General features: G+C 39.5%; 1 protein-coding gene across 1 annotated transcript; it reads left to right on the forward strand.

The window, feature by feature from the left end:
* Nucleotides 1-3,880: 3,880 nt before the first annotated feature.
* On the forward strand, nucleotides 3,881-20,569 carry LOC127472919 (cytosolic phospholipase A2 epsilon-like). The gene is made up of 20 exons (XM_051791850.1): nucleotides 3,881-4,138; nucleotides 6,826-6,898; nucleotides 7,836-7,972; nucleotides 8,370-8,501; nucleotides 9,964-10,004; nucleotides 10,723-10,765; nucleotides 11,388-11,460; nucleotides 11,656-11,825; nucleotides 11,966-12,046; nucleotides 12,789-12,826; nucleotides 13,507-13,642; nucleotides 14,315-14,451; nucleotides 14,869-15,091; nucleotides 15,780-15,894; nucleotides 16,228-16,365; nucleotides 17,527-17,634; nucleotides 18,190-18,381; nucleotides 18,851-19,017; nucleotides 19,377-19,563; nucleotides 20,066-20,569. The coding sequence occupies exons 1-20, from the start codon at nucleotides 4,094-4,096 to the stop codon at nucleotides 20,272-20,274; spliced, it is 2,445 nt and encodes an 814-aa protein (XP_051647810.1). The 5' UTR covers nucleotides 3,881-4,093; the 3' UTR covers nucleotides 20,275-20,569.
* The last annotated feature ends 7,079 nt before the right edge of the window (nucleotides 20,570-27,648 follow it).

Consider the following 27,648-nt stretch of genomic DNA (forward strand, 5'->3'; position numbering starts at 1 on the left):
ATGCAGCCAACACACCTACAGGCCCTAAGAAGGGAGTATAAACTTCTGCTCCCACAATTCTTCTTCTTGGAACATAAGGTACAACCTGGAAAACAAAGAGAACCTGAGACACAACTGGAAGCTAGCGTTGGATCCCTGGGTCAACTCTGTTTTGCGAGCATCCCAAAGAGCAACCACAGAGGTTGGAAGGAGGAAGGAGGGACGAATGTGTGAACACAGACAGCCCTATGAATTGCATCCACATCCTGGGCTCTCTTGGGCTGTGAATGAATCATATGTGATGGGAAGGAGCAACTTAGGAGGAAGTGGCATAACACTTTTCATACAATTTTTTTTACAGCAAAGGGTGTAATTTGGGCACATCAAAATTTCCTGTGAATTTATGTCAGTTTTGTTTTGTACCGAGACAGTATATAAAATCTCAACATTTTATTTCAAAGTTTTCAAAATAAAACACCCTTAATTTTTTTTCCCAGTTGAATTACATCTCATATTAAAATACCCTTCTTAAATTAAAAAGAAAAGGTGCTTGAAAATATTTTACTTCCAATAGATAATGAAAACTCTGTTGTCTTACTCAATGCAAACAGTTTCGGACATATGCCTATCAACAAGACTACTTATTTGTTCAATTCTGCCTGTACAAACTGTGTGGGAGTGAATCAGTAGTCTGCAGCAACTAAGACCATCTTAATCTGCACAAACCATCCATGGGATCTAGCACAAGATCATAAATAATATTTGTTGTAGTTTTGCATTTTTAAACTTTCTTCCTCTTTCCTTTTATGGAAAGTATCTTTTTTGAACTGTTCTGAACTGTGCTGAGAGTGTAAAAACTATAAATCCATAATAACTTTCGCATTCCAGGAGCAAGTAAAATTAAAAATACACTTTGTTGTCCTAGCAACAACTGCAAAAATTTTGAACAAAGAGTCTCTTCAGTAAAAAAAAAAAATCTATCAACTAGATGTTATAATCTGTGGCTAAAATAAACCAGGTAAAATGCTTAGGTAAGTTGAAACATTTCATGCTGATATTTTACAAAACATCTTTGTTTTGAAACATAAGTTCTTTTTAATAGACTGCCTACCTCGTCAGCCCAGGGAACCCAACCTGAAAATAACAGGTTTCATTTACAGCCAAATAATATATTTGGCTTGTTTCAAAATGACTCTCTGAGGATTTTTGTTTTGGCAAGAAGCAATGAAAAATTATCTTACAAATTGGTTCACAATGACTTTTGCCAACACTTTTGTCATTCATGATGTCAAACCGAACCTTATGTTTTTGTGCAACTTTAGCCTAATGTTACAAGCCTAAAGATCACAGGATAAATATTAACGTTCAAAACTTTAGGTTTTGAATGACTCTGAACTTCTGCTGGTATCTTTTTTGTTCTATGGTAGTTTCACTAGTCATAATCAGAAATAGGATGCTATGTGTTCTGCATATAACTCTGGGAATTGCCTCCATTTTTACTTGAAAATCCTGTTGTGAAAATATAAACACAGTTTTTAGCCATAAACTCATGCCACCTCCAGTTCAGACTAAATGTTATTTACATGAAAATACTTTGTGTATACAGTACCAGACAATAAAGGCTTGTTTGCAAAATGAAAATTCTGCCTTGCTCCACATATTCAGACATTTCAATAATGTGCTCCAGGTTCACAGTATGTTCCTTGTTCCTGGAAAACAAAACTGTTGTTATCTCTGCAAAGAGCACACAAAATATTTACTGTGAGCATTGTGGATAAAGGAATGTATCAGAGACAGTTTGCAGGGGTACACAGTGAGCCATGGTCCCTCCCTCCTGTAGGGGCTGTCTCTAATGTGGATTGCAAACACTATTCATGAAAATGAGAGCTTTTTGACCCCTGGCACTGTGGGAGTTACAGCCTCAGACTCCCAGTCCTGGAGGACAGTTTGGTTTATAGCTTTGCCCTCCAAGGAAGTGTCATTATAAAGCACCATCTTTAACTATGACTGAAAGATGCTGATGTTGCCAAGGGTTTTCTGTGACCTAATGAAAAATGCATTTCATCAAGCTACATCATTGCAACTGGCACACAAATGAAACATGCCATATATGTAGACACAACCCTCTGTGGTGTTATGAAATACCATAGCCTATGTCAAAAATTTATGCTACCAAGTTGACTGCGATGACTGTTGATGTTATTTTGTAGGGGAATATGCAAAGGGGAACTGGCTGGTGGCAGCATTTAACCAGTAAGCTGAAGAATACTCAGAGAATGAGCACTTTTTGCTCATAGACGATGTACTGGGGGAGCAGGGAAACAAAGGAAGCTCCTCCCTCAGAGATTTTGTCCTGTTTTGACCTGTTGTAGATGCAACAGTATTTGGCTGTCTTTTTTAATCTTCTTCTGGTGAGTTGGGAGTCACGCCAGTTTTGGTGGCATAGGAGTCAGCTGGGTGCTCACAGGGGCAGGTGTACTGTTCTGGCAGTGGTTTCACAGGTGTGATGAGGACTTTTAGGAAGGCAGCACAGGGTCAGTGCTGAGTTTTGCCTCTGGCTGGCAGATTTCATTGGGTCAGATGTGGGCACTTAAATGTAGCTAGTTTGCAGCTGGAGTCAGTCTGAGCTGGAAAGTGATGCAGAAATATTCATGGGGGTGAAGCTAAGCTGAGGAAAGTAATTGCTTCAGGACTCTACATCTAAGCATGTAAGTAATAATAACATGCCATAAGAAAGAAGAGGGAAGGAATACAGTGACTTTAGGATAGACCCAGCCCTGCTGAACCTAGGTTGAGTAGATATAAACCACCATGCAAGTGTATCTGTCCTGCATGCCTAGACCTGGGGTTGTAGGGGCATATGGTTCAGAAAGTCTTAAACTGGTTTTTGCAGTAACCTGTTTAGGCTCAGAGCAATAGTGTTGTGTCTCTTTTTTTTCATTAGATGTTTTATTCTATCTGCTTACTGTCACAGACAACCTAAATTCAATTTATGTACTTTGCTGTATCTTATTATAGAGTATGTACTTCTGTAGACTTTGAGGTCTTGCTCACTTGAAAGTTCAGTGCTCAGATAAAAGGGCATCCTTCTTTTACCATTAGTTATAAACCTGCCATTGACCAGTATGGAGCAAAGTGACTCAAATACCATACTTCCACACGCTATATAGGCAAAAGTATTTTTTCCTACTTATTTGACCACAGGATTCATCTTCCTACCATAAGAAAATGGGAGGGTTTAACTGGCTTTAAGAAACCAGTCAGAGGTGGGGCTCTGAGTCAGTTTATAAAATAGTTGCTCACCTGCATATGAGACATTTGAACTACTGGTGTTTGTGGAAGCTGAGAGATGTGAAATTGCATTGCTGCAGATAACACAGGACTTGTATGTGACTGCAACCACAATGGAACAAGATGGCCTTTTGTCTCAGGTAAGAAAGGTACAGAGCAAAGCAAGGTATCTGGGATCTCAACTGGTTACACTGCAAAGATGATACTACTTTCTTGGGATACCATTGACTATAATAATTCTGCATAGGATGAAGAAAGTCAGTGCTTCAAGATCTCAATATTGAAAATTTAAAAATTATAGTAAACCATAGGAAGGAAGTGAAAACTCCTTGGGGAATAAGAACTTATTTACAAAGGGAGCATTTTGAAAATTTAGGGGTTTTCTTAATTTTGGATATGTAATATATGCAACCTTAGAATAAGTATTAAATAACATGGAGGTGTACTTCAAGGTGAAAGATTAATGGCAGGGTGTGTTTATGGGAGACAGGTTTGCTGTTCCTTTAACAGCCGGAGCCAGGAGCTGCTTCCCCTCCCCGTGTGTCATGCAAAGGGTGGACCTTAGCTGGCTGCTACGCCTCTGCTCAGGCTTACTGGGGCAAGCACAGCATAGGCAGTGGCACCAGGCACTGCTGGAAACCCCTGTACCTGCCAAGGCTCTACAGCCAGCACTGATCATGGGCTCCCTGTCACTGGGGTTCTGAAGTTCTCAATTCCCAATGAGGATTACCATTAAGAGACAGGATGGTTTTTCCAGAGATAACATTGGCCCTTCTGGTTGCAGGACCTGATCTCTCAAACCTCTCGGCCAGGAGACAGAACTATGTGGCTGAATTCTGAAGGGGAACAGTGGACTTCTCTGACAAAGGTACCACAAAGGAGAATTTCAAAAGGAAACTATAAAAGGGACTTTCCAGCTGGGTGGAGTCTGGGTGAAAACAGGGTTCAGCATCTGCCAAACAGTCTAATTAGCTACTCTAACCCATCCAGTTCCCTCCATGAAACAAAGTCCTGCTTATCATTTTGATCACTCCACTTACATAATCTTGCTTCATGTTAAAGTCATAATGCGGTTTCCTGTCCTTGGCACATGGGAAACAACTTCTGTTTTAACAAGACTAATATCTTTTAAAGGATGAGTTTGAATAGGCTTTCTCTACATATGTCTTGTTAAGGCCCAAGGGCAAAATTACTGCCAGTGTAGATTGTAATAGCTGGGAAATTATGCCATTTATTCTCACAAAGACTATGGCAGAATGTTGAAGTGGATTTTCAACAGCTGATTTCCTCAATTTGATCCATTCTCTGGCTTCCACAAAAAACTAGTAGTTTTCAAGGAGACTTCAGACGTGACATCTTTCCTCTAGGAAATCAGAGGACTAGATATGCTAGAAAAGTTTTTTGTCCTTCTCTCTAGTTCGAGGCCATTTAGTAATAACTAGGAACTCCCCCTTGTTCTGTTTTGCGATGAGTTAATTTGCTGAGCAACTGTGCTTACAATTTAAGGAACAGCCAACACTTTCTGTTCATTAGTTGAATGGAAAACCCAAAGATGAGAAAATACACCTTAAAATGCAAATCTCTATACGTCTGGGGTCATAGGTTCAGAAGAAGGCATCAAACATCTAAAATTTTTTAGGCAAAACTCACAATGCTGAAGGGATTTTGGCCATTTGTTATTTATAGCTCTGTGATGTCTAAGCTAAGGCTCCCTGGTCATGACAGGGCACATTGACAAGCCTGAGTATTTTGTTCAGTCTGTACTGCCTTCTTGGCACTTTGGACTCATCACATAGCATGAAGGTGGGTGCAAGGGATCTGAACCATGACACCGAGTTAAGCCTTTCCAAGAACTGCCTTCTCCAAAGCCAGCCACTGGCAGCATCAGTTATAGGCTCTGTAATTACTGAACACCTTCTGTACCTGCCTCACTTCTGTGCCTTAGGTTTTAGACATGAATACAAGTGCCCTTGATGGTCTGATCCACAGCTACTCTTTGGACTCTTGGCAGTGGTTTGACATCCTTGATTTACACAAACAGTGACCTGCTGTGCAGCTGAACAGCATGAGTGTCATTGGTGATTTTTCCTAGAAGGGAATACTTTAGTTGCCTAGAGGCTGATTTTTCCTGTTTTTTCATTAGTTTACTTGCTAACTGCCCCCAATCTCAACAACATATATTCATTAGCCCCAGTTGCATGCGTTAATACATTTAGGTTAAACATTTTGAGAGACATCAAATGGACATATATTCCACAAAGGCTATGAACACTGATGCTCTTCACTTTTTACGAATGGTAAGCCTAGCACATTATTAACAGAGTACATACCAAATTGCTCTGCTCAGACCAACTAGAGCAAAAGTCCTGCTCTCCTTTCCTGCAGTACCTGTGTCACACACCTTTCTCGATGGGTCTAATGAGGTCAGTGTCATGCTAATGCCACTTCAGGACAGGCAGTTGTCTTTTATAGTAATTTTGCAGTATAGGAGGAGTATAGGTGGAGTCACTACCTGTGCATGGTCCTGTAGTTGTGATAAATGCCTTTTAGGTCTTTTGGAGCAAATTTTTTCTGCTGATTTATATTCCAGCATGTTGTGTCTTTCCTCCTGTATGTGACAGTAGAAATGAAAGGTTGAGTGGAAATTATTTATTTGTTTATTTTATGGTAAAAGGAGAAGAGATATGAACTCATGTTTGGACTCCAATATGAGATCAGAGCAGCAATATGAGAGGCTAAGAAGTCATGCAGGTCATGAGGTCAGAGACATGGGCTAATATGAAAGAGGAAAGCCAAAGGGAAGAAACAAGAGTTTCCTATCAGGTGTAAAACACTGTTTGCATTTCTTATGCAAAACAGTGCAAAGAAACTCCAGACGTGAAGAGTTTATGAGGTTCATAACTAGAGATAAACTTCTCACGAGAGAAAATCAGAGGTGACCTTAGCTCCAGAGGGCAGTTATAACACTGTAAATGAAAAACACATACACAGTGCATAGCATGGTGGAAAAGCAAAGCAAAGCAACAATCTCTTTCTCTGACCTTAAAATCAGTTGGGGGATCAGAGGCCAGCATTTCACTCTGGGAGTATGGTACATTTAAAAGAGCAGGGATATGAGAAAATCATGTCCCATAGCCCAGAAGACCAAATATGTGTAATAATTGGATAGGAGGTAATTACCATTATGATAATTTTATCACTTGCAAAAAGGCTAAGGCATCTTTTCCACGCTGGAAATGTCAAAAGTAAATCTTCTCCCAAGCTGGGTCTGAATTTTGTCACTTTATACAGCTAGATTATAGATAAGAAGCAAATAAATTCTCTAATAAGACAAATCCTCATATCATGCTATAGATGTAGGGAAGTCTTTCTGTCTAGTACTTGATATAGAAATTAGCAGGAATAAACCTACTGGCCATTTCATAGCTGCATAGAAAATTCAAATAAGTTGTTCATGAGTTGGGTGTTTATCTCTCTTGATCACTTCTGTTTTCTAAATGCTACCTACTTTAGCATTCATTCCTGTTTTTTGTATGTTTGGTTTTGTTCCTGCAGATAGAATCATCTCTGTGTTACTTACTGACTGTAAGAGTCATACGAGCAAGAAATATCCACCAGGCAGATGTCTGTAAGTATCTGTAGTGCTCTATAGGGTCCCATTCACCTTCACAGGCTACTAGCTAGTCCTGCTTCAAGAAAAAGTGCTTTCTAGATTTCTTCCATGGACAGAGAAAGTCCTCTCATTGGTGTGCTGGTTCCAGCTCTTCTTTGCATCAGCCCTTGTTCTGTGCAGAAGTAACTCTATAAGGTCACAACTGTGCCTATTGCACATATTTCTCTGTGTCCCTAAAGGAAGCAGTGAAAGCTCTGCAGTCTCTTGAAAGCAAGAAATGCAGAAAGATCTCCCATGTTATCCTCTGGAGTATATTTATGGAACAAAGAAGACAAAATAGTTGGGATAATGGAGTAAATACTGAAAATTGAGTAGCCTTATTTCAAATTTAGTTTGTCCTCAAAGCTTCCTCAGTGCTAAGTAATACCACAATTCCCCATGTGCCAGCTTTCCCAGACAAAAGCCCATCAGGTGTTGTTATATTTTGTAACTTCTGTTATGCTGACCTGCAACTAAAATATATGAGAAGATTGTATCTTGACTTATGCAGAAATCAGGAAGCTTTTTTATAGTGTTTTGTTTGGGGTTTTTTTTAACATTCTGTTTGGCTAAAAGAGAAACTATCACTTTGTTTCTTTAACCCTTGTTGCGTTTGTCCTGGATTATTGATTGCTTGATTGATCAAGTGATTGCTTGATTACATAGAAGACGGAGAAACCCCTTTGATTTTAACATATTTATTATATCTCTGATCACATTTATTCAGAGAAGAATCATGTCACTCTGTTTTCCCTCCATTCCTATTACCTGAATTTCAATGTTTATGTTGGAAAAATATACCATCATGTATCATAGTGCCCTGCTTTGAAAACAAAACTTTATGTGGTTCAATTAGTTCTTTCTTCTAGAGCAAATCCTCATTTTGGGTGTGTTTTTGTTTTTTAACATACAGTAAGCCAGACTGATTGCTATGTGAGCGTGTGGCTGCCAACCGCTTCAAATGACAAATTTCAGACTAAAACCATCAAGAATTGCAAAGATCCAGTCTGGAACGAAACCTTCTACTTCAGGATCCAGAGTCAGGTCAAGGTACTGAACTGGGACTTCCCTATTGCTGTGACCTAGAGAGCAACTGCCAGGTTTTGTCCTTCTGCAAAGGGGATGTAAGAAATTTTCTAAAGAGGCAAGGAGGGATGCAGAAAGATGTGAGAATAAGACGTGTCCTTATGATGGTTTTTCCATGACATGAAAGACGATTGTTTCTCTCAGCCATGGGTAGAATATGGCATCTGAGATGTCTGTGATTTCATCTCATTCCACCTCATAGGCTGATGCCAACATGGAGTTGATCTCCTCTCCATCTCCTTCCCTTCTTGTCCTTTTTATGTCCTCTCATGCCTCACAACTCTTAAAACAGTTGTCCCCAGGACCTCCTGCTTCTAATAAAACCTTACACATTTCTAAAGTCCTTCCTTTCCTTTCCCAGAATGTGCTGGAGCTGGCGCTCTATGATAAGGATGTCATTACTCAAGATGACCATCTCTTCACAGTGTACTTTGATATAGCCAAACTTTCCCTTGGAGAGGAAGTCTTCATGCACTTCAAGTGTGATTCACAGGTGAGGTCTGAAATAAGAAATGGAATTGCTTGGCAAGAATGTTTGTCTGCTTTTCTGTCTAGAATGTTGTTTGTAAAATTTCTCTTTTTTTCTTTTTGTATATGGGCTGCCCAGCCACATAAAGGAAGTTGCTTTTCAGTCTGACATGAGAAAACTTCTTCACGCTTGAATCTGTAGGCACACTGAAGGGTTTGATATTGGCTACAGAGGCTCATGAATTTCAGGTGTCTTGGCAAAATTCTCACTTTGCTAAGATTGCCCCAGCTGAGGATTGAGGAGGGTGTCCATGCCAGTACTTGATGCTTTTCTCATACCATATTACTTAACCTAGTAATTAGGAAGTAATAACTCTGTGATCAGAGCTAAGTGTCAAACCAGACTAGTTCCTGATTATGGACTGTGGCATGGGTGTTTAAATAAGGTTTCTAAGCCATGCCTCTCAGCTTGGCAGCAAGAAAAAATCCTATTTTGAATGTCCAGGGAGACTGAAAGTTGTACATCTCGCCTCCCTGTATGTTCTGTCTATCATTCTCCTTTTCCAGTTTTCTCCTAGTCTCTTGTGCGTGTCATGCACCATTCAGTTGAGGAATTACCTTATCTACGTGCACCCGAACTCCACCCGGTAGTTCATTGTCTTTAAATACCTTATTTGAGAATTTCTTTCTTTGCAAAATACCAGAGGGGTAGTGTGTGGACTTCCACTAACCCTTGGTAAAGTTAAAATTCTGGCTAGCTGTAACCCACCTAATTACTATTTAAGTGGTTACAGGCGCCATATTCAAGCCTTTTGTTATAGTATTCACACAGCTACAGCAGTAAGAGCTCATACACTTCAAGCCTTTGTAAATTTTTTTTTCCTGTATTATTAACTTTTTGTTGTCTTTAATTCAATGGGTAATTTGAGCAACTAAGTAACCCATAGTATGATCTCACTTCACTGTTCATCATCTCTTTGCCTTCACTTTCGTTTTCCTCTTGCCTGTACTTTCTTCCCCCTAGGGATCATACTCTTTTCTACCACTCCACAGTTCAGGCCTTAATGTCAGATTTACCTCTGACCCAAAGCCCTCAACATGTTGCCAAACAAAGTGATTTTCCTCTTCCATAGCTGCTTTGCATGTCACCATTTCTCTTCCCCAGACTGATCGGTCCCTTCGGCCGATCCCCTTTTTCTCTCAGAGACAGCATCTCTGCCTAGGTCTGTCCCTTGTGCTCCACAGAAGCAGGCAAGCCAAACATTTTCTTTGTTAAAAACAGCTATCACAGCCATCCACAAACTTCCTATCAATAAAGAATCTTGAGGCTCAAGACACACAGATGTGAAGTGGTAGGTGCTTCTATTTTAAATGCTCTACCAGTCACATATAATGCATGCATACCTATACAATGAGAATGAGAACTTGCATTATGAAGACTTCCAGTAAACTAGTGCCAAAAACATTTTTCTTTCTTCATTTTCCAGAGACAAGAGGAGTTAGAGGTGGGATTTGCCTTGGATAATATGTGAGTAAACCTGAAATGCAACATAACCCGTAGCAAAAAGAATCAACAATTTAGAGGCATGAAATAATCTAGTCTAATTGTCTGCAGTGCATCATTCCTTGATGATGCTGTTGATGAACATGGTTTCCAAAGGAATCTGTGTTATGAGCTGTGTAACAAATCAGTGCATGCCAGGATGACCTCCCATGAACTTCAGGGAGACAGGAAAAGCATCCTAATACCTTTTCTTTGTCTAGTGCAGTGAATATTATTTAAGACCAAAATATTGCTGATTTGTTATGCATTTGTGTTTGAGATCAGCGTGAGGGTTCACCTCCCTTGAAGCACAACATGGAATAATGCACTGGATTTCTGATTTATAGCTTTTACTGTCCCATCCTCCCACAAACTGTAATTTTTTAAAAAAATGGATTCCATGAAACCATCCATGGACTCAGCTTGGGCTTTGTATAAAATCCCTACATGGTTTGGCCTTGCAGAACCTTTGGGGTTTTGTTTTTTTTTTGCTTGACTCCAGGACTGGATGAGCCAGTAGGATGACAATTGTGCCTTGACAGAGTAGAGTGAGAAAATTTGTACCATGACTCTCCTGGGACTTTTCTTTCAAATCCAATGTGCAGCTAAAAATAAACAAGAGGAAGATCAGGAGAAGGGTGTGGCTCATGAACTATACTGCAATTTTAGTGAGTTATTATAAATGTATTTTTCTGTTTCCTAGTTCAGGTCCTCCTGAAACCATCATTACTAATGGAGTACTAGTGGTGAGTGTTGTATTTCATAATCTTTCTTGTCCTGTTGCCACACTTGTTTCACTTGACTCACAGTCATAGTACAACATACCCGTTGACTGAGCAAACCCAGCACCGAAACACTGCCATTTCCCACTTCATCACAACACATCCTTGTGGAAGGCACTGCTGGAGAGGCTGAGGCTGGAATAGCAGGGAGATCCCCATGCCAACATCCCGTTGCTGTTGCAAGGGCGGCACATGGAAGTGGTTTAGATCTGAGACATCAGTGCAGCAGTGAATTCTTCCTTAGAAGAATTCTTCCTGAAATTCCCATATTGCCAAAGCGATGGCACACGTCATTTCCTGCCTTCATAACTGTGGTTCTTACACAAGGACTTTCCAACCATGACATTTGCTCATTTATTAGCTTTGCTTCCTCATTATTTCTGTCTAGATCAGTCTTCTGAATCTCTGTTGGGATCCTCAGAGTGCTGTTTTTCATTTTGCCCTTATCTTCTCCCTTCTGTAAGCCATATTCATCCACCCTGCACCCCTACCTTGTCCTGGTTGTATCCCATTTAGATTAGGAAACAGAATGTCAGACTGGAAAATTCTCTGTCATAAGGTATTTTATTGTTCATATCTCTTACAGTCTCGTAAAATCTGCTGCTTAGAAGTTCAGGTGGTTGAGAAGAAGAAGAAAAAGGAGAAAAAGTCTTTATCAAGTAAGGTTATTTCTCCAGCAGCTATTTTTAGCTGATGTGCTAATATTGTGAAGACAGTTGGATTAATGTAAGAATGAAAAAAACCCCAATAAATCCAAAATATGATAACAGCCTTGTGATAGTCTCTGCATGAATCTTTGTTACCAATTTTGATGATAAAACTACTCTGTGTCTGCTTTTATGTTGCTTCCTTAGAGAAACGATTCTCCTTTAGAGTGCAAGGCTCTTACGAGGGCACCCAAGACATTATGCTGGGATCTGATCTGGTCTTCAGCTCCTCCTCTCCTGCCAAATTCCACTATGCAAGATACAAGCAGCCAACGCTGGATGTTACACTACCAGGGAAGAAACGACCTCCCTCCTTAGTATGTTACAACTGAGCTTTATAAAACATAATAATGGCATGTAAAATATCAAGAGCCATATATAGTAACATTAATTGGCATTGTGGACAGATAGTAACATTCCTTACAATATAAACTTCAATGTATTTGTATTTTGTCAGTGCTCACGTGTTTATGATACAGGCTCTCCAAACGTGGAACTTCATTCCATTCCAAGTGGAGAAAACATGATCTTAGCAGAGGTGAGTGCCTGCTTTTGTGTAGGAGAGGCTGAGAAACCTGGATGTGAAAGTCTGCAGCCCCCTAATGATTACCAGGGGGCTGATTCTGACAATGAAAGCCTGCAGACAAAAATGACACAACCAAACAGTGGTAGATCTTTTGGCAATTCGTTCAGCTTGTGCCTCGTTCTATTTGAATGGATGTGGGAATATGGGGCATCTTGTTACTACACCCTGATCTTACTTCACGCTAAATTTTGAGGCTCTGTTTTGAGAAAAACACACCCATGGGGCACCTGAACTGTCTGAGGTAGCTTCAGTCTCCTGCTGATTCTGACCATGCTTTGCAAAACCACTTTTAGACTCATGGTTAAAAAAAATCCGTATAGAATGAAAGGACCACGGCTGTTCTGGGGTACAAGCCACAGAAAGGGAGAAGCAAATGCTGCTGTGTAGAATGGTGTTGTGGCTGCAGCCTGACTGTCTGCCTAAGAGAGGTACTGTTAGTAAAAATGGGTAAGGTGTGTATTATCATTACTCTGTAAGCAGCAGTTATCCTCAGATGTTACATTTACTAGAAAACATTAGGAATTACTTAACAGCCTCCCTTTTGGTAAAACACTACAGTCAATTCACATACACTGCTGGATTATTCAATTATGCATTGCTAGAATGGCACAAGCTAAAATTCCTCCTGAGGCTGCAGAGGTGAAGTGCTAAAGCAGGTTGTAACACTCACATTGTTCACATTCTTGCTTTCCAGGATAAAGGATTTGATTTATATGCGAAGGCAGAAGACTGGTAAGAGACTTGGCCACTCTTGGAGATTAACTTGTACTTTGCTGAACTCATCTCACCCTTGGCTCTTTACTAATGAGGAGGAGGAACTCACAGTAGGACAATAGGTTATGTGATCAAATGATGTGATGTTCACATAAGCTGAAAGCAACTATATGTAATGTAATGTAATACATGCAGATAACCCATACTGAGACATGAATAATGAAAAAGATGCATAAAATAGAAAAAATAATATTACAAGCCAATCATGCTACCCAGTGTTATGCTCAGCATAGTCTTTCACCATTTCTACACTGTGCAAGAGCATGGCTGATCACCTAGCACTGTTGATCATGAAGTATGTAAACTTTTCTGCCAAATTCAAGACAAATATCAGAAGTTTTTACTAGCAGCTCTCAGTACAGGCTAAAATATGAGATAATACAGACAGCAGATGTCTCAGAAATTAGCTGCAGAAATGTCTTTCCTTAGGTTTTCTTTTGATAGCTGCTGAGAAATTTAGTAGTCCCTTTTTCTGTGATTCTTTCATGCTGCATTTTATACCTGCTTTGGAATTTAGAAAAGGGTTCTCCTGCAAATGTGGTGCTTTGTGGATCTGATTTATTTTATTGTACTGGAAACTCTGAGCTTGTCTACCAATAGTAGAACAGAATATTCCTTTTTTCTGATCTCTGCTCCAGCCCAGACCACCTTGATGTGCGTTTAGGGTTTGATCTCTGCATGCAGGAACAAGACTTTCTATGCAAAAGGTGGAATTACGTTGCTCCTGCTCTGAAGAAAGTCCTGCAGCTGCAACAGGATCTGCTGAACCATGAGGTCTGTCATGCAAATATTCAAAACCTCTGATGAGTGCTTAGCAGAGAGGGCATAATGGCATAATATGACCTCTCTTTCTTCCCAGCTAATTTTTTTCCTGGTCTTTCCTCATCTTAAAACTTATGTACACCTTCAATAATGCCATACCTCTGAAATCATCCTGCTGTTTGTGCCCCTTGCTATTGCTATCCTGATTTTAACCCTTCTCCTTCTACCCCTTCATTGCAAGCCTGGCTAGATATTCCTTATATAGAAATGGCCTCTTCCACATCACTACCCTATGACTGTCTTTCTTTTTGATAATCCTTCTCCTCTCTTCAACCTGTGAGATTTCTTTTTAATTCCTGCCTTTTCAACTGCTTTTTTTTTTTTCCCTCACTGTCTCTTTTTTGGTTAGAATTAATGCATTTTTGTTTGTTTTTTACCAAACATCTATGTTGAACACATTGGAGACAAGTGTCAGATACCTCAGCAAAAATTGTCATTGCTTTTATTCCTGTTCTCCTTTATGAAATGAATGGTAGCCTATATTTCAGTAGAAATCATTTAGAAGGAAATCTGTGTCTGGGCATGTGTGGTGGTGTCAGGCTTTATGTATCATGAGGTCTCTGCTGAGAGCCCCAGTCAGCTGCAGATCACTGTACTAGCCCTTTCTGTCCATGTGTTGCACAGACCCCAGTGGTGGCCATCATGACTACAGGAGGAGGGATGAGGTCCTTAACAGCACTGTATGGCAGCCTGCGGGGACTCAAGAAACTCGGTGTCTTGGACTGTGCCACGTACCTGACTGGCTTGTCTGGTACTACATGGTAAGTAGGACTGGGCAGCTCTTGGCCAGAGTCTTCCTCATGACTCCGATGTGCTGAAGTAGGCTGGGGCTGATGTACAGGAGTCTATCTATAATATCTTCTCACCAGTCCTACTTTTCTGATCTTCTTCCAAAATTGGCAGATTAAAGTCTTATCGTGGGGGAAAGTCACATAGTTTGCAAAAATATAAAAACAAGCCTTCTTCTAAGAACAGTTTATGGAAAATCACTCAAGCTGTTCTGACAGGGATGATGACTGTAACTTCAAAGGGAACATGACAGTTTCTTAGGGAACTGAAGACAGGAAAGCTTAATTTCAAATTAAGAACTTGAAATAGAAACATAAAATGTGGCTACTGCTTATTTCAAACCTTGGTGTGCTTTTTTCCTCTCTTCAATATGTATTTCCTCTTCCTAGGACCATGTCAAACTTGTACAGAGATGCTGACTGGTCACAAAAGGATCTCGACAAGCAAATCAGTGAGGCTCGAAAACATATGACAAAATGCAAAATAAATTCCCTTTCCTTGGAGTATTTGAAGTATTACAAAAAGCAGCTGTGCCAACGGAAAAGAGAGGGCCGCAGAACAACTTTTATAGACCTCTGGGGTCTTGTCCTGGAGTCTTTGTTGCATGATGGGGTACAGTATGTCATAAAGCAGCATTTACAGGGCTTACAATTTTTGGAAAATTTGTTTCTGGAGAAGATATTTTTCTGTTTCCTCTGAGAGCAGTAGTTCGTTACGAGACTGTGTGTATACAAATGCATGGCCATTTCCAAAACATTTGGTGCCAGCCTTTTATATACTCACCCACGGTGGAAATCAACATTCTTGCTTGTGAGATTTTGGATGTGTTTTTCTGAGAAAACTCCAAGACTAACATTCTGAAAAAAATATTATAATTTAATTTTTTTTCGTATTCTGCAAATTAGTTATTTAGAAATAACAAAACCGCAGACTTTATGCACACCCATGAAAGGTGTTAAAAAACAGACCTGCAGACTTTTGAAAGATGTGAGAGGTCTTACATAAACTTGCAGCATAATGAATTAAGATGTTTTATACCAAAAGTATTGCTTTCTGCTCTTCATTATTTCCCTTCACTTTCATCTTAATGAATCATCAAATAATCTGTCATCAAATTGCATGTCTGCAGATATTTCAGATGCTTATGGGAATTTTGAAAAATATGGAACATTTCAGAATATAAGCCCAGCACGTATTATACATTAGAGGCACAAATTTTTCTGCCCTACAAGCTTAGATGCAGAGAAAATGTTCCCATGCTAATTTTTGTCTCGGTTTAACCATATTTCTGGAATCACAGAAAGACAACCATAGACTCTCTGATCAGCAACGGGCCATTGATCATGGTCAGAACCCACTTCCAATCTATACTGCAGTCAATGTCAAGAACAACTATAGCACTCTGGATTTCAAAGGTAATTAAGACACTTCTGAGAGTCATTTGTCTTTGTATTTAAGGTGATAAATCCTGAGACTGTCTTTTTAGATAGCCTAAACCCTCCCCCCTCATTTAAAGACCAGAACCTTGGCTGATGCGTGTTCATATAATGTCCTTGTGGTCAGGTAAAATGTGACTGCCTGTGCAACAGACTCAAAAACATTCCAAAGCCTTTTCAGGTTCGTGAGTTTTCATTTGTACCTTGCTTACAACTCATTGCTATAGATCTGAAATATTAGAATTAACTACAAAAATTATTTTGAGGGCTGTAGTAGAGCATTGCTCCCTTCTTTGTGTTCTTTTTTCACAGAATGGGTGGAGTTCACCCCATATGAGGTGGGATTGCAAAAATATGGAGTTTTTGTTCGCACTGAGGATTTTGGAAGTGAGTTCTTCATGGGACGATTGATGAAGAAGGTCCCTGAATCCAGGATCTGCTTCTTGGAAGGTAAGCTATCAAAAACATCAAATGATTTTATTGTTTGTTTTGTTGGGGGGGTTTTGTTTTTTATTTTTGAGCTATATAAACTAAGCACTAATAAAATATTGGTGCATGAATAACAGGGCAGTTTTACCAGAGAGGATAAATATCTCATTGCTGAATTAATATTTACTGTAATGGATTCAGTTTACAGTAAAAAAGAAAATTCAAAATGACAGTCAAATAGTTATTTACATTTTTAAAGTAAGTTTTGAATAATAATGAAGTATTGTTTCCAGTCTAACAATAAGTCAGTATTTCATATGCTCCCTATAGACATTTTCCATAGCCTTCATGTTGATTCTCCACTGCATTGGGATGTGTTTGGGCATACCAGGCCCCCTCTGGTCCAGAGAGTCTTTTGGCCGCATGTCACTGCCTCTAGTTTCCACACTGCCCAGGCAAGACTGGAGGGAAAACGGCACAGCCATACTCAAAACATTTCTGCTGTCGACTTAAGTGGAGTGTGGATATGTGTTTTCCAGTCAAAGAGAGAAGCTGTCAGCTTGTGACTGATTTGAGATGCAAACTTCTCTTTGACTGGCCATTTCACTTAGCAGGAAGGAGTATGTACTGTACTATTTTAGCCTCAGTCTGTACTGCGTGTGCATACATTTGCACTTGCTGAGTCAAAAAACAGCAAGAACTTGTACCCTAAGGGGTAACCAAAGAAATTGCTTCTCAAGCTCAAAAATACACAGTCAAAACTGATGCCTCGATGTGTTAACAGGCTTATTCTCAAAAAGAGAATCCTACAAACTTAGAGGCTACAAGATCATTAGCCCTTATCAATATAATTTCTCATCAAATCTCTCAGATTGCAACCTTTCATCTATTTTTTTTTATAAAAGCCTCATGATACTTGGATTTTTTTCCTAAAAACTTTAAATATATTATTTCAAAAAGATCTCCAGCCCTAAGTACCATAAAACAAAATCTGGATATCAAAAAAAAGGTTTAACAATCAGCAGCCAAATAAAAATTACACCTCATCCTTTTAAAATAAACTATGGAAAAGCATAAACTTCACAAATTTCATCTCATGGTAACAGTTTTGAGATTCACTATAACAGTTTTGAGATTCGTGGTATGTGAATGTTTGAATTAGAAAGCTCTTTCCTTTTACAGGCATGTGGAGTAGTTTGTTTTCATTCAATGTGTTGTATATCTGGAATTTGTCCCATTCGTCAGAAGACTTCTGGCACAGGTGGACCCGGGACCAAATTGACAATATAGGTAAATGATCATACTTTTTCCTTACTGTGTATTTATTGCTAGATGGACTTGATGTTAGATGTCTCATACTGCAAAGCACAATTGAAAAATTTAAAAATCTCCAGCCCTGTGATCTGGAGATGGGGCTCAACACTTATGTTGGTAGATTATTAAAATGTTCAGAAATAATAAGATTAGTCTGTTAATTATTAATAAAGCAAAATGATTTTGACTGCTTCGAGTAGGAGCTGTGGTAGTACAAAGAAGGACATCAGTTGTCCTTTTCCAAAGCCTGAATTCATTCTGTTCCACGAATGTGTGTATGTCTGGAGCAGATTTTCATTGCTGCCTGATACCAGATCTTGTTTTTTATCCAAGTCTGGATTGTGTAAGGAAGTTATTTGAGTAGTAAGAGTAGCTTTTTATTTTCTTTTTCATTTGGTCATTTGTGCTTGTTATTCTTTTCATCCTAGGTCTTTTAAATAGAGAAAGCACTAGGTTTTATTACTTACCCTGACTTCTTGAGTCATGACTTTGCTCTAGGCAGATAGAACTTAACAGCTTTTTCCTGTGCAGAGGAGGAACCTCTCCTACCACTGAAGCCGCACGAGCTGCAGACTCGTCTGTTCACCCCTCCGGGCCCCCTCGGCAACACTCTTCGTAGTGCTCTCACTGACCGCCTCTGCATTTCCCAGGAGCACAACTTCCTAAAGGGTTTCCATATCCATAATGACTACCTGGACAACACGCACTTCTGCAGATGGAAAGGTAAATGTAGACCTGTGTGCCTAGAGAGAGAATAAACAAAGTGAATAAAAGAAAACATCAAATTTGATATTAAGATTAGAGGGCAGATTTGGGCAGAATCACTATTAGACCAATCTGTGATTGGCCATGTTTCAGGACTTAATATGGTGTAGTGTTGAGCTACATGCCAATGGTTTACTGGTGGCACACCTCCTCAGGCTGGGCCACCAGGTCCTGCTAGTGGGTCTCCTTTCCTCTGTTCAAAGATGCACTCAGTGGAGAAGCATAATAAACCTCCTTCATGAATGTTGCTACTGTCCAGAACTGCATGTGACTGGAGCTGAGAGGGCAGAAGAGAAGGGATCTGGCAAATCTCCCTTCCCCAAAGATGGTAACAAGTTAGGGCTCTGTGGCCATGGTGTAAGGGTAGAAAACAGGCTAACTAGTTTTTCACTATTGCACTTACAGCAAGAAAAATCTTTCCTTTTAGATACTGTGTTAGACACATTTCCCAACCAGCTGACACAATCAGATGAATTCCTGTCTCTGGTGGATACTGGATTTTTCATCAATACAAGCATAATGCCACTTTTAAAACCAGAGAGAAAGGTGGACGTCATCCTGCATTTAAATTATAGTGCAGGATCCCAGATACAGGTGAGAGTAATTGAAGCAGTCCTTATTTCTTCTTCAACATGTGTATACCTAAAATTTTTTAACACTTAGGTGCTTTCTATATTGCTCTTACTAAAAGTCTTAACCACCAACATTTTTAGCCTAATGCTGCAGTGTGATATATCATTTATAGGCTGTATATATTCTCTTTTTTCTTGTATGATACAACTGTATTGTGCTAAGACTCAGAAAAATCAAAAGCCTTCTCTCCAGTTACACAGTGCTTTCCAATAGGGGTTTCAGAGCTTTCACACAAGTTTGGAAAGTGTCTGCTTTGTTGCTGTACTCCAAGCCCTGTAATCCTATTGTAAGTCTTAATACTGCTTTATTCCTTCATTCAGCCTTTGGACCAGACCTGCAAGTACTGCTCTGAGCAGGGAATCCTTTTTCCCAGGGTGGACTTGAGTGAAGAAGACAGGAAAAAGCTGAAGGAGTGTTACCTCTTTGATGGTGCTGAGACTCCAGGAGCACCAATACTGTTATTTTTCCCACTAATTAATGATACTTTCCAAAAATACAAAGCACCAGGTAAGTAATCAAACATATTAAAAAACATGGACAGTCTATTAAAAGGAATGTATTTAATATTCCAACTCTTGAACTTCACTGTTGGCTCTTTTCAGTACATCAAACCTCTCTGCTGCTAAAAGTTACTTTTTTTACCATGTCAGATTCAATGCCAGGGCTATGCTGTTTCAGTCCCTAAGCTATTTAGCTTGCAAGTAATTAGTTTGCAGATAACTTTGATGTACCCATGTAAGTCTTGGGTAGACATGTGTAAGAGTAATAATCACCATTTTCTTTCCCCTCATGTGAAGCAGCTGATATTCACCTTATCCGGGGACTGAACTGTCAATTTTAATAAGAATTATTTGGTGGGGTTTTTCTAAATTAAACATAAATGAGTAATTTAGATTGCGAACTCTCTCTTTGGAGAGAAATCTTCTTTCCCTCCTCTGTTAAGAGTATACTTTTTTATGAGCAGAGTAACTCCCTTCTCTCAGCAGTGATTCTCGCTCCTTCCTCCTAGGTCAGAAACGCTCAGAGTCAGAGATGGAAGATGGCAAAGTTGATCTCTATGGCTGCTGTTCCCCTTATTCAACATATTCAATTCAATACACTGAGAAGGCGTATGACCGTCTGGTTCAGCTGAGTGAATACAACATCCTGAATAATGAAGACCTCATTATGCAGGCCTTGCGCACAGCAGTGGCACGGAAAAGGCAGATAAAGAAGTAATGTCAGACAAGGCGGGGATGCTTTTATGTCCCTTAACTTGCAGAGAGACTGAAGCTCTCTTACTATTAGCCAGCAGGCTGCAAAGGATTCCTGCTCAACCTTATTAAATGGTAATCTCAGATGAACAAAAAAGAGACTGAAGAAAAACTTTTTTCTCCAAAGAATTTCACTGCAGTAATTCATTGCAATTCAGCGACAACCGTGGAGTATGTGTCATTGTACGGTACAGAGGATGGGCAGCCACAAAGAAGAAGGTGCTAAGATGATAATAAACATGGTGCTAGTTGCCTTGAAGAAGAGCTTTAAATGTTTAAGTTTAATGTGCTCAGGGCAGACCACATTAAATGCATACTTTATGAACTCGGCTTGTGTTTTGCGTTTGCAAGGTGGTGGTGAGACAAACAGCATGGCACATTGCATGCAAATGCTTAGAGAAAGAAAGGCACAGGCCAGATGGAGAGCAGCATTGTGGAAAGGGACCTGGGGGTCCTGGTCAACAGCAAGTTGAATATGAGTCAGCAGTGCCCTGGCAGTCAGGAGGGCCAACCATGTCCTGGGGGGCATCAGGCAAAGCATTACCAGCCAGTCGATGGAGGTGATTGTTCTGCTCTGTTGTGCACTGGGGTGGCTTCACATTGAGCACTGTGAGCAATTTTGGACGCCACAATGTAAGAAAGATATGAAGCTATTAGAAAGTGTCCAAAAGAGGGCTAAAAGATGGTGAAGGGTCTTGAGGGGAAGCCATATGAGAAGTGGCTGAGGTCACTTGGATTGTTCAGACTAGAGAAGAAGAGAAAACAGAGGGTCAGGTTAACGTGGAGAAATGTACCTCTACTTTCCCAACAAAAAGATGAAGATATCCACAGTGTGCTTGGCTGAGTCGTTTCACTCTGAAGCTTTAAATAGCATCATCAGTCTGGCAGAGGGAGTGGGACAGTGTTTCTGCAACGACACACCAGCCAAGGACAATAGTGCTCTGTGCACCTCTCTGTTTTGGACTACAGGGAAGAAGTGTCAGTGGTTGGGAGGGGTGTCTGGGAAATGTCTGCCTTGTTCCTGAAAGGGAGCTCTCTGGATATAGTTATGCTTTTATTTCTGTCCTGCTGACAAGTTGCAGATATAACAGTGTGGTTCATCCAGCGTAGATTCTCTAAAGATATTTTTTGTGGATTACAAACAGGTTCTGGCTCTCAGCTCTTCTTTACTTTACATTTATTCTCCCAGAATTAAAGTCTAAGAATTGATCTTCTGGTAGTCAGGCTGGACTGATCTTCTCATGACCAGTTCACTTTCTTTGCACAGTAAGTGTGCACATCTCAAAGAATGGTTCTTACAACTACAAGCATGTCAGATGTAATTTCCTTGCAGAGTATCACTCATGCTTCAGCCCTTCACATGCCAATGGGGAGCTGGGTATCTCCCCTGTGGTTCTGTGCTTACCTTTTCTTCTAGGATCCTACTCTCCCCGCCCCCTCCCTCCCCCGAAATGGATAGGCTTTTTGAAACCACTCTGGTAATTTTAAAAATGTGTCATTTTAGACATTTTCTGGGGCACGGTATTGCTCAGTTAGGCTTATCTCAAGATTCAACAAGCTCGAAGGAGGCTTTTTACACCTTTCACATGTGAAACCCAAAGAGGAATTTCAACAAGTTGAAATAAGGCAATAAATAAGGTTGAAAGGTCTTAGGAGATGTGAAGAAGGCCTTCAAAGCTTTTGCAGGCTAAAACTAAGCCTAGAGTGATATTTAGGTTTTTGCATCCTTTGCCTTTGCACTCCTTGTTTGCAAGTACATGATAAGCCTTTAGCAAAATGTTGGGGGACAGTTTTCTGGGCTTTCCCAGTCTTGCTTGCTAAATGGTCCTACCACCTTGCACTTCTTTAGTAAGTCTGTTTTATAGCACAGAGCTCTTGAACTGTTTAGCTCTGATTAGCTCCTACTATGCCATGGAAGAACAAAGTAAAATAGCAAATGCAGTTTTGTATTTGCACTAGATTATACATGTATCTTATTTCTTTCCATGACTTATAAAGTCCAGAATTACCATCAGATCATCTTGTCAGACTTGCTAGATGTCAGACCTGTTACCTGCCATGCAGCTACTTAAATGTTAATCCTGATCACCTGTGGCTGACCAAAGACTATCTTGAAGAAAATGGATCCCTCTTCTTCTACAAATATCAGAAATGGTGAAGTCACCACATTTTATGGAGGTACATTGTAGTGCCAGCAGTAAGTATGCACCTTGTTTCCATCCTCATTTAATTTAGCCAGAGCCCAGACATTAGCATATGTTACATATTTTCCTAGTAATTTAAAAGCTATCTCATAATGACTGTTTCTTCATTAGGATCAATTTTATAAAATATACCAACCTTATATCACAGTTTTCTTTTTGTCAAACCAGTAGATTCAACCATTCATGTTCTGATTACAAAAATCCTTTTATTTGCTATATCCAGCTATATTTCTGTTTTTGCACTCCCTTCAACTCTTCATTGTCCCTTTATCAACTGTAGACTTCAGTACCCTTTCCACTACTGCTATACACTGAGATCAACATTGCTTTGTTATTCTTCTGTTCTCACATATGAGTTACTAGTTTCTATATACAGAATCCAGTTGTCCTCATTTACCTTTAGAGACTTCTGACAAGTTGTTTGCCTTCCATAAGCTGGTGAATTAGTGTTTTCCACAGTACACTCTTCTCTTTTGTAAGGGGGAGTAATTGTAACATACATTTGACGTTTCTTTAATCATAACTTTGCACTTCAGTGCATTAGATTTTACCATGGTTAATCAGGCCAGTTTATCAAGCAGGTCAGATCGTTCTCTATAATTGCCCTGTCCACAGTATTACTCCATCAATCTTTGTTCTACTGCAAATCTGGCAGTCAGAGTGCCTTGTTTATGTCTAAAACACTCACAAAAACAGATAGAGTTTGAGACTGGTAAACTCTTAAAAATTCCTCAGAAGAAAACTTTTTTCAGACATCTTTCTCACTGAGAACTAATTCTGAAATCAGTTAGAAAACAAATTCTTAACCTTAGTAATATATACTTTCTTTTCAATCTTTGCATAACAAAATCTTACTATCTTTGCACAATAGACTATTAGTAAAAAAATCTACTATTGCAGGATAGAACAAAATTTCCTTCTTTGTCTTGAAAAACACTACTTTCTACTGACTGGCTTCCAGAGATGGTTCAGGGCTTACCAAAATTGCTCATCACTTTTCAGGGAACCTCTGGCTAATGCTAACTCCAGAAAGATTTCTTTTCCATGCAGTTACCTTGCATCAAGATTTTACTATCCCATGCACCTTACTGGTAGAACTTCCTGTAATTGCTTTGACATCTTTTGCAGCTTCATTGCACTCCGGTCACTTAGAGGCAGATTCAGTACTCTGCTTTGCAAGATGAAATGTACATTCATAGGACACCACACATCAGTTTTGGCAGCACGCTAGCATCACCTCTACAACATATACTAAGATAAGTAAAGAAGAATTTCTGTGCATAATCCAGATATAAGTAAGACTTTCCCAAAGCTTAATAGAAATAGATTAAAAAAAAAAAAGGAAAATAAAAAGAAAGACACAATTATATCTGTATTTATTAATATCAACTTCTAACAGCTTTCCTGTCCTTTTTCCCTGCTCTTTTAAAAATTTTCCATGTTTATTAAGCTCTTTACTGAACCATATGGCTAGGCATTCAGTTCATATGCAAGTGAGGTGTGTACCTCATTTCTGCCTTCGTGCAAAGGTTTCAGACATAAAATCTTTGCTTCAAATCTCCCCTGGTGTTTTTATACACACACACACACACATAACACATACATATATGGAATTAGTCTGGGTGGAACCACCTGCTGTCCAGACATTAAATTGTACTAGTTAATGACTGGCCTAAGGCCAAGTAATTACATATCAACAGTCTTTTTTTGGGAAAATACTCCCTGAGTGCAGTTTTCAGTGTATAATTGCTATGTATGCTGAAAGCTATATGTAATATAAACATGCATATTAACAAATGCTGTACAAAATGTATGAAACATAAATGCTAAGAATGTGTTCAACTCGAAAAAACTCTTGACTTAAAATAAGTATTGCTATTAACTACTTCAGGAATGATGGAGCATTTGGTGTGTGTGACTGCCAGCCCACATTTTGAGAAATAGAAGAGAACCAGGAGTGGTAATATATGATAACTGGTTTTTAATTAGTCACATATTGGGCCCATTATGACAATGGCAGCCAGGGTAAACAAACTACTGGCACATTACCATATTCCTCTTACTACTTTTGAAAATTGGCACAATATTCACTTTCTTTTGTCTTTCTGCAGTTATGTGGTAACCCAAGAATTAAAATATCTGAACCATAGACAGTCAAAAATCTTAGATTGTACTTTAGGCACTAATTGGTAAGAATGATCTCTGTTCAGTCTTAATATGTGTTATATGACTATGCATTGTAAAGCAGTTCATATTCGTTGATGAAACGTAAAGTGGTTTCTTTCTGAATATGGAATAAAAATGTTTTATTAACATTCCTACCTTAGCAGCATAATTAGTAATTATTTTTCTTTCTATATGAAGTAATTAAGTCCAGACCTTTGATAGCATTTTTCTTTCAACTCATATACATTTCTTTTATATTTGCACATATATATATGTATAGATATGCTTCCTAATGTCACTCTTGGAAATTATTTTTTTTCTATATTCTTTAAATTTTGGTTTATGTTGAAAGCCTTATATTTTCTATTTTCCCATGTACTGTGCATTTCACATCCAGCTGCTGCCTTCTTATTAACTCTGCAAAAGTCTAGGTTTTTCAGCCAAAATAGCAAAACTGGGAAAGCTCATATTGTAACACTGAGATTTCCTCACCTGCAGCAGAACAAATTGTTACATCTTCAGAGACATCTTTTAGCTCTTCCTGACCTTTCCCACTGTTTTTTAGCATGAAGCTGCAATGTTTAGCCTCCAAAGCAATAGAGATTTCTCCTTGTCAATCACAAGTTTATTTACCAGCAGCCAGACTGAGCTTATAATTGCTTTGGACTTGTGGAAATACAGGGAATAATTCATTTTCTTTTCATGTTGTATCTGTGCAATGTGATCTGTGTAGGTTTCAGTCGTTGCATCACATGGGATCAAAATATCAAAACTATGTGAGAGTTGCATGCAATAGCTGCTTTAGTAACATGTGTCTCCCTTACATTTATTATAATGGATATTCAGCAACGTTTGCCACTACAAATTTGTCTTTCTTTAATCTGTGTTTTCTTGACCTGACCTAAGAGTCACGTTTGTCTTTGATGTCTGTGAGTTTCAGCACAGTATCATGTTGCAATGGTGATTTAATTTAGCATGTAATAGGATGTACTTACATAGTTGCCTATCTCGATCTCCTGGAGAATACTTCTTTCCTTACACACTGAAACACTTCCTTAAGATGTTTTGCAACTGTTTCTTTAAAGTCTTTCCATGTGGAGCTGCTCACATAATTTAATCTTTGTGATCAGCTCTTTTGTGAGTAAGTGGCCACGCTAGATTCCTGCACAGGTTTGTATTTTATTCAGTGGGAGCTTGTGGAATGACAGTGAGACTCTTTTGCCTACCAGCCCTAAGTTCTCCTATACTTGGCTCCACAGACAACTGTGAAGCCTTTTGGACACCCTGAGAAATGGAATTGCTTTTTTGTATCCATATGGAGTCAGGTATGTAGCATCATTGAGACCAAGTTCCATGAGCAGCTAGTATGAGGCATGGGTGATAGCTCAGATAGCACAAACTGCAGCTTTGAGGGATGTCTGTGTGACTCCCAACAGAGCCTGGCTTTGTTAAGTACTGCTTATACGACATACCAGGTGGCCTGGAAAGGCTATCACTTCATATTCCCAATGACAATGCACTGTATATAGGGCAAGATTGGCTGCCATGCGCACGGCTTCAGATTACACAATGGGTCACGAGGCTTGAAGTCAACATGGCAATGGAAACACAGCTTCAGCACATGTGGAGAGGTACTGGATTCAAGAGCTTCTGCAACAGCCAGGCCTTCCTCATACAGGGAAGACGGACCAGGAATTTCAGCACTGAAAGATGAGCTGGAGTGAGTACATCGCCTGAGCTGGAGTGAGTACATTGCCTAATCCTGTGCTTCCTCTTCAGCCTGTAAGTGGGATGGGAAATGCCCACAGAAGCTGGGAGCATTTCTTCATCTGGGTATGCCTTACCTAAGGATGTCGTTTTCATATAACTCACGTTTTCTCACCAGGGCTCTCATACTGGAGACAGCCACATGCCCCAGCTTGTGGAGGAGCGGGGAGCTGTGTCTTTTAGGGCAGAATCTCTCACCTGTTTCTGTCCCTCTTGGTTAATTAAGAGAGAAGGACTTAATTCTCTCACAGTACTGCATCAGAGGTGGGCTCTGGTCTCATAGGGCACTGCGCTATCATCTTCTGTAACAGAAAAGTTAGGAATTATAACAAATCCTGAGTCATTGCCTTGTTGATAAAAGGAGTCTCCTGATGTCTGTGGAAACACTCCAGCTGTGCCTCTCTTGGGTGAAAAGGCAATGCACTCAGAAAGGTGGCACGATCACCTTGACACTGAGGAATTAAAAGTGATCCTTGCCAATGAGGAAGGCTTTGAGGAACTGCCAGAATCAGTGGCAAACCTGTCACCTGCATTGAGGTCCACTTGATCTTTTCTGGGACTCTCAAATCACAGTCCTCTTGGGAAACCACATTTTTCTCTCTAGTCAGGAAATGCCCTCTGGTGACCAATAGATTTATGTATGAACTAGATTCTTATAATGTACTTTATCCATTGGAGATAACTGCAATGAACAGTGGAAATTTGAAGTTGGCGATAGCATATTATGTGACATATATTAGACAAGAATAGCAAGCTCAAAGATGTACCTTATCAGCACATGCTGATTTTATTAAGATACTAAGATACCATTAACTTACTACAGCTGTAAATGTTTAGAAGCCAGTTATTTTAGGATAAGTTGCTTTAGCAGTTCCTATGTCTTTTAGTGTTTGATGGGAGACTATGGTGATGGTGGTAAGAACTAGAATCCATGCAGGGCATGCCTTACAAATATTTAAGCTCCATAATAAAAAAAATTGTACTTGTGCATAAGCACATGTCTTCTACAAGTCAGATCAGAAGAGAGATTATGTTCCATGAAAGAATAAGCCGGCCAAATAACCATTCAAATCTGAGCTACTGTCAGTGTTTGTCCAAGACATTAAGTACTTCAACTGTTTTTGAAATATTTTCTGTATTTACATTTTCTCTGAGTTTGGGTAAAGTTTGTATAAATGTAACAACAAATATCCGTACTTCAT

The sequence above is a fragment of the Manacus candei genome, unplaced genomic scaffold (assembly GCF_025592945.1).
Source record: "Manacus candei isolate 608988 ecotype Guabito, Panama unplaced genomic scaffold, ASM2559294v1 h1tg000033l, whole genome shotgun sequence".
Classification (NCBI taxonomy): domain Eukaryota; kingdom Metazoa; phylum Chordata; class Aves; order Passeriformes; family Pipridae; genus Manacus; species Manacus candei.

Bases quoted from the DNA above. Each gene is read 5' to 3' on its own strand.
- LOC127472919 (XM_051791850.1), top strand. From the start codon at position 4,094: ATGTGGCTGAATTCTGAAGGGGAACAGTGGACTTCTCTGACAAAG. The intron at 13,643-14,314 runs GTCTGTCATGCA...TGTGTTGCACAG, and splicing joins AGGATCTGCTGAACCATGAG to ACCCCAGTGGTGGCCATCAT. The intron at 18,382-18,850 runs GTAAATGTAGAC...CTTTCCTTTTAG, and splicing joins GCACTTCTGCAGATGGAAAG to ATACTGTGTTAGACACATTT.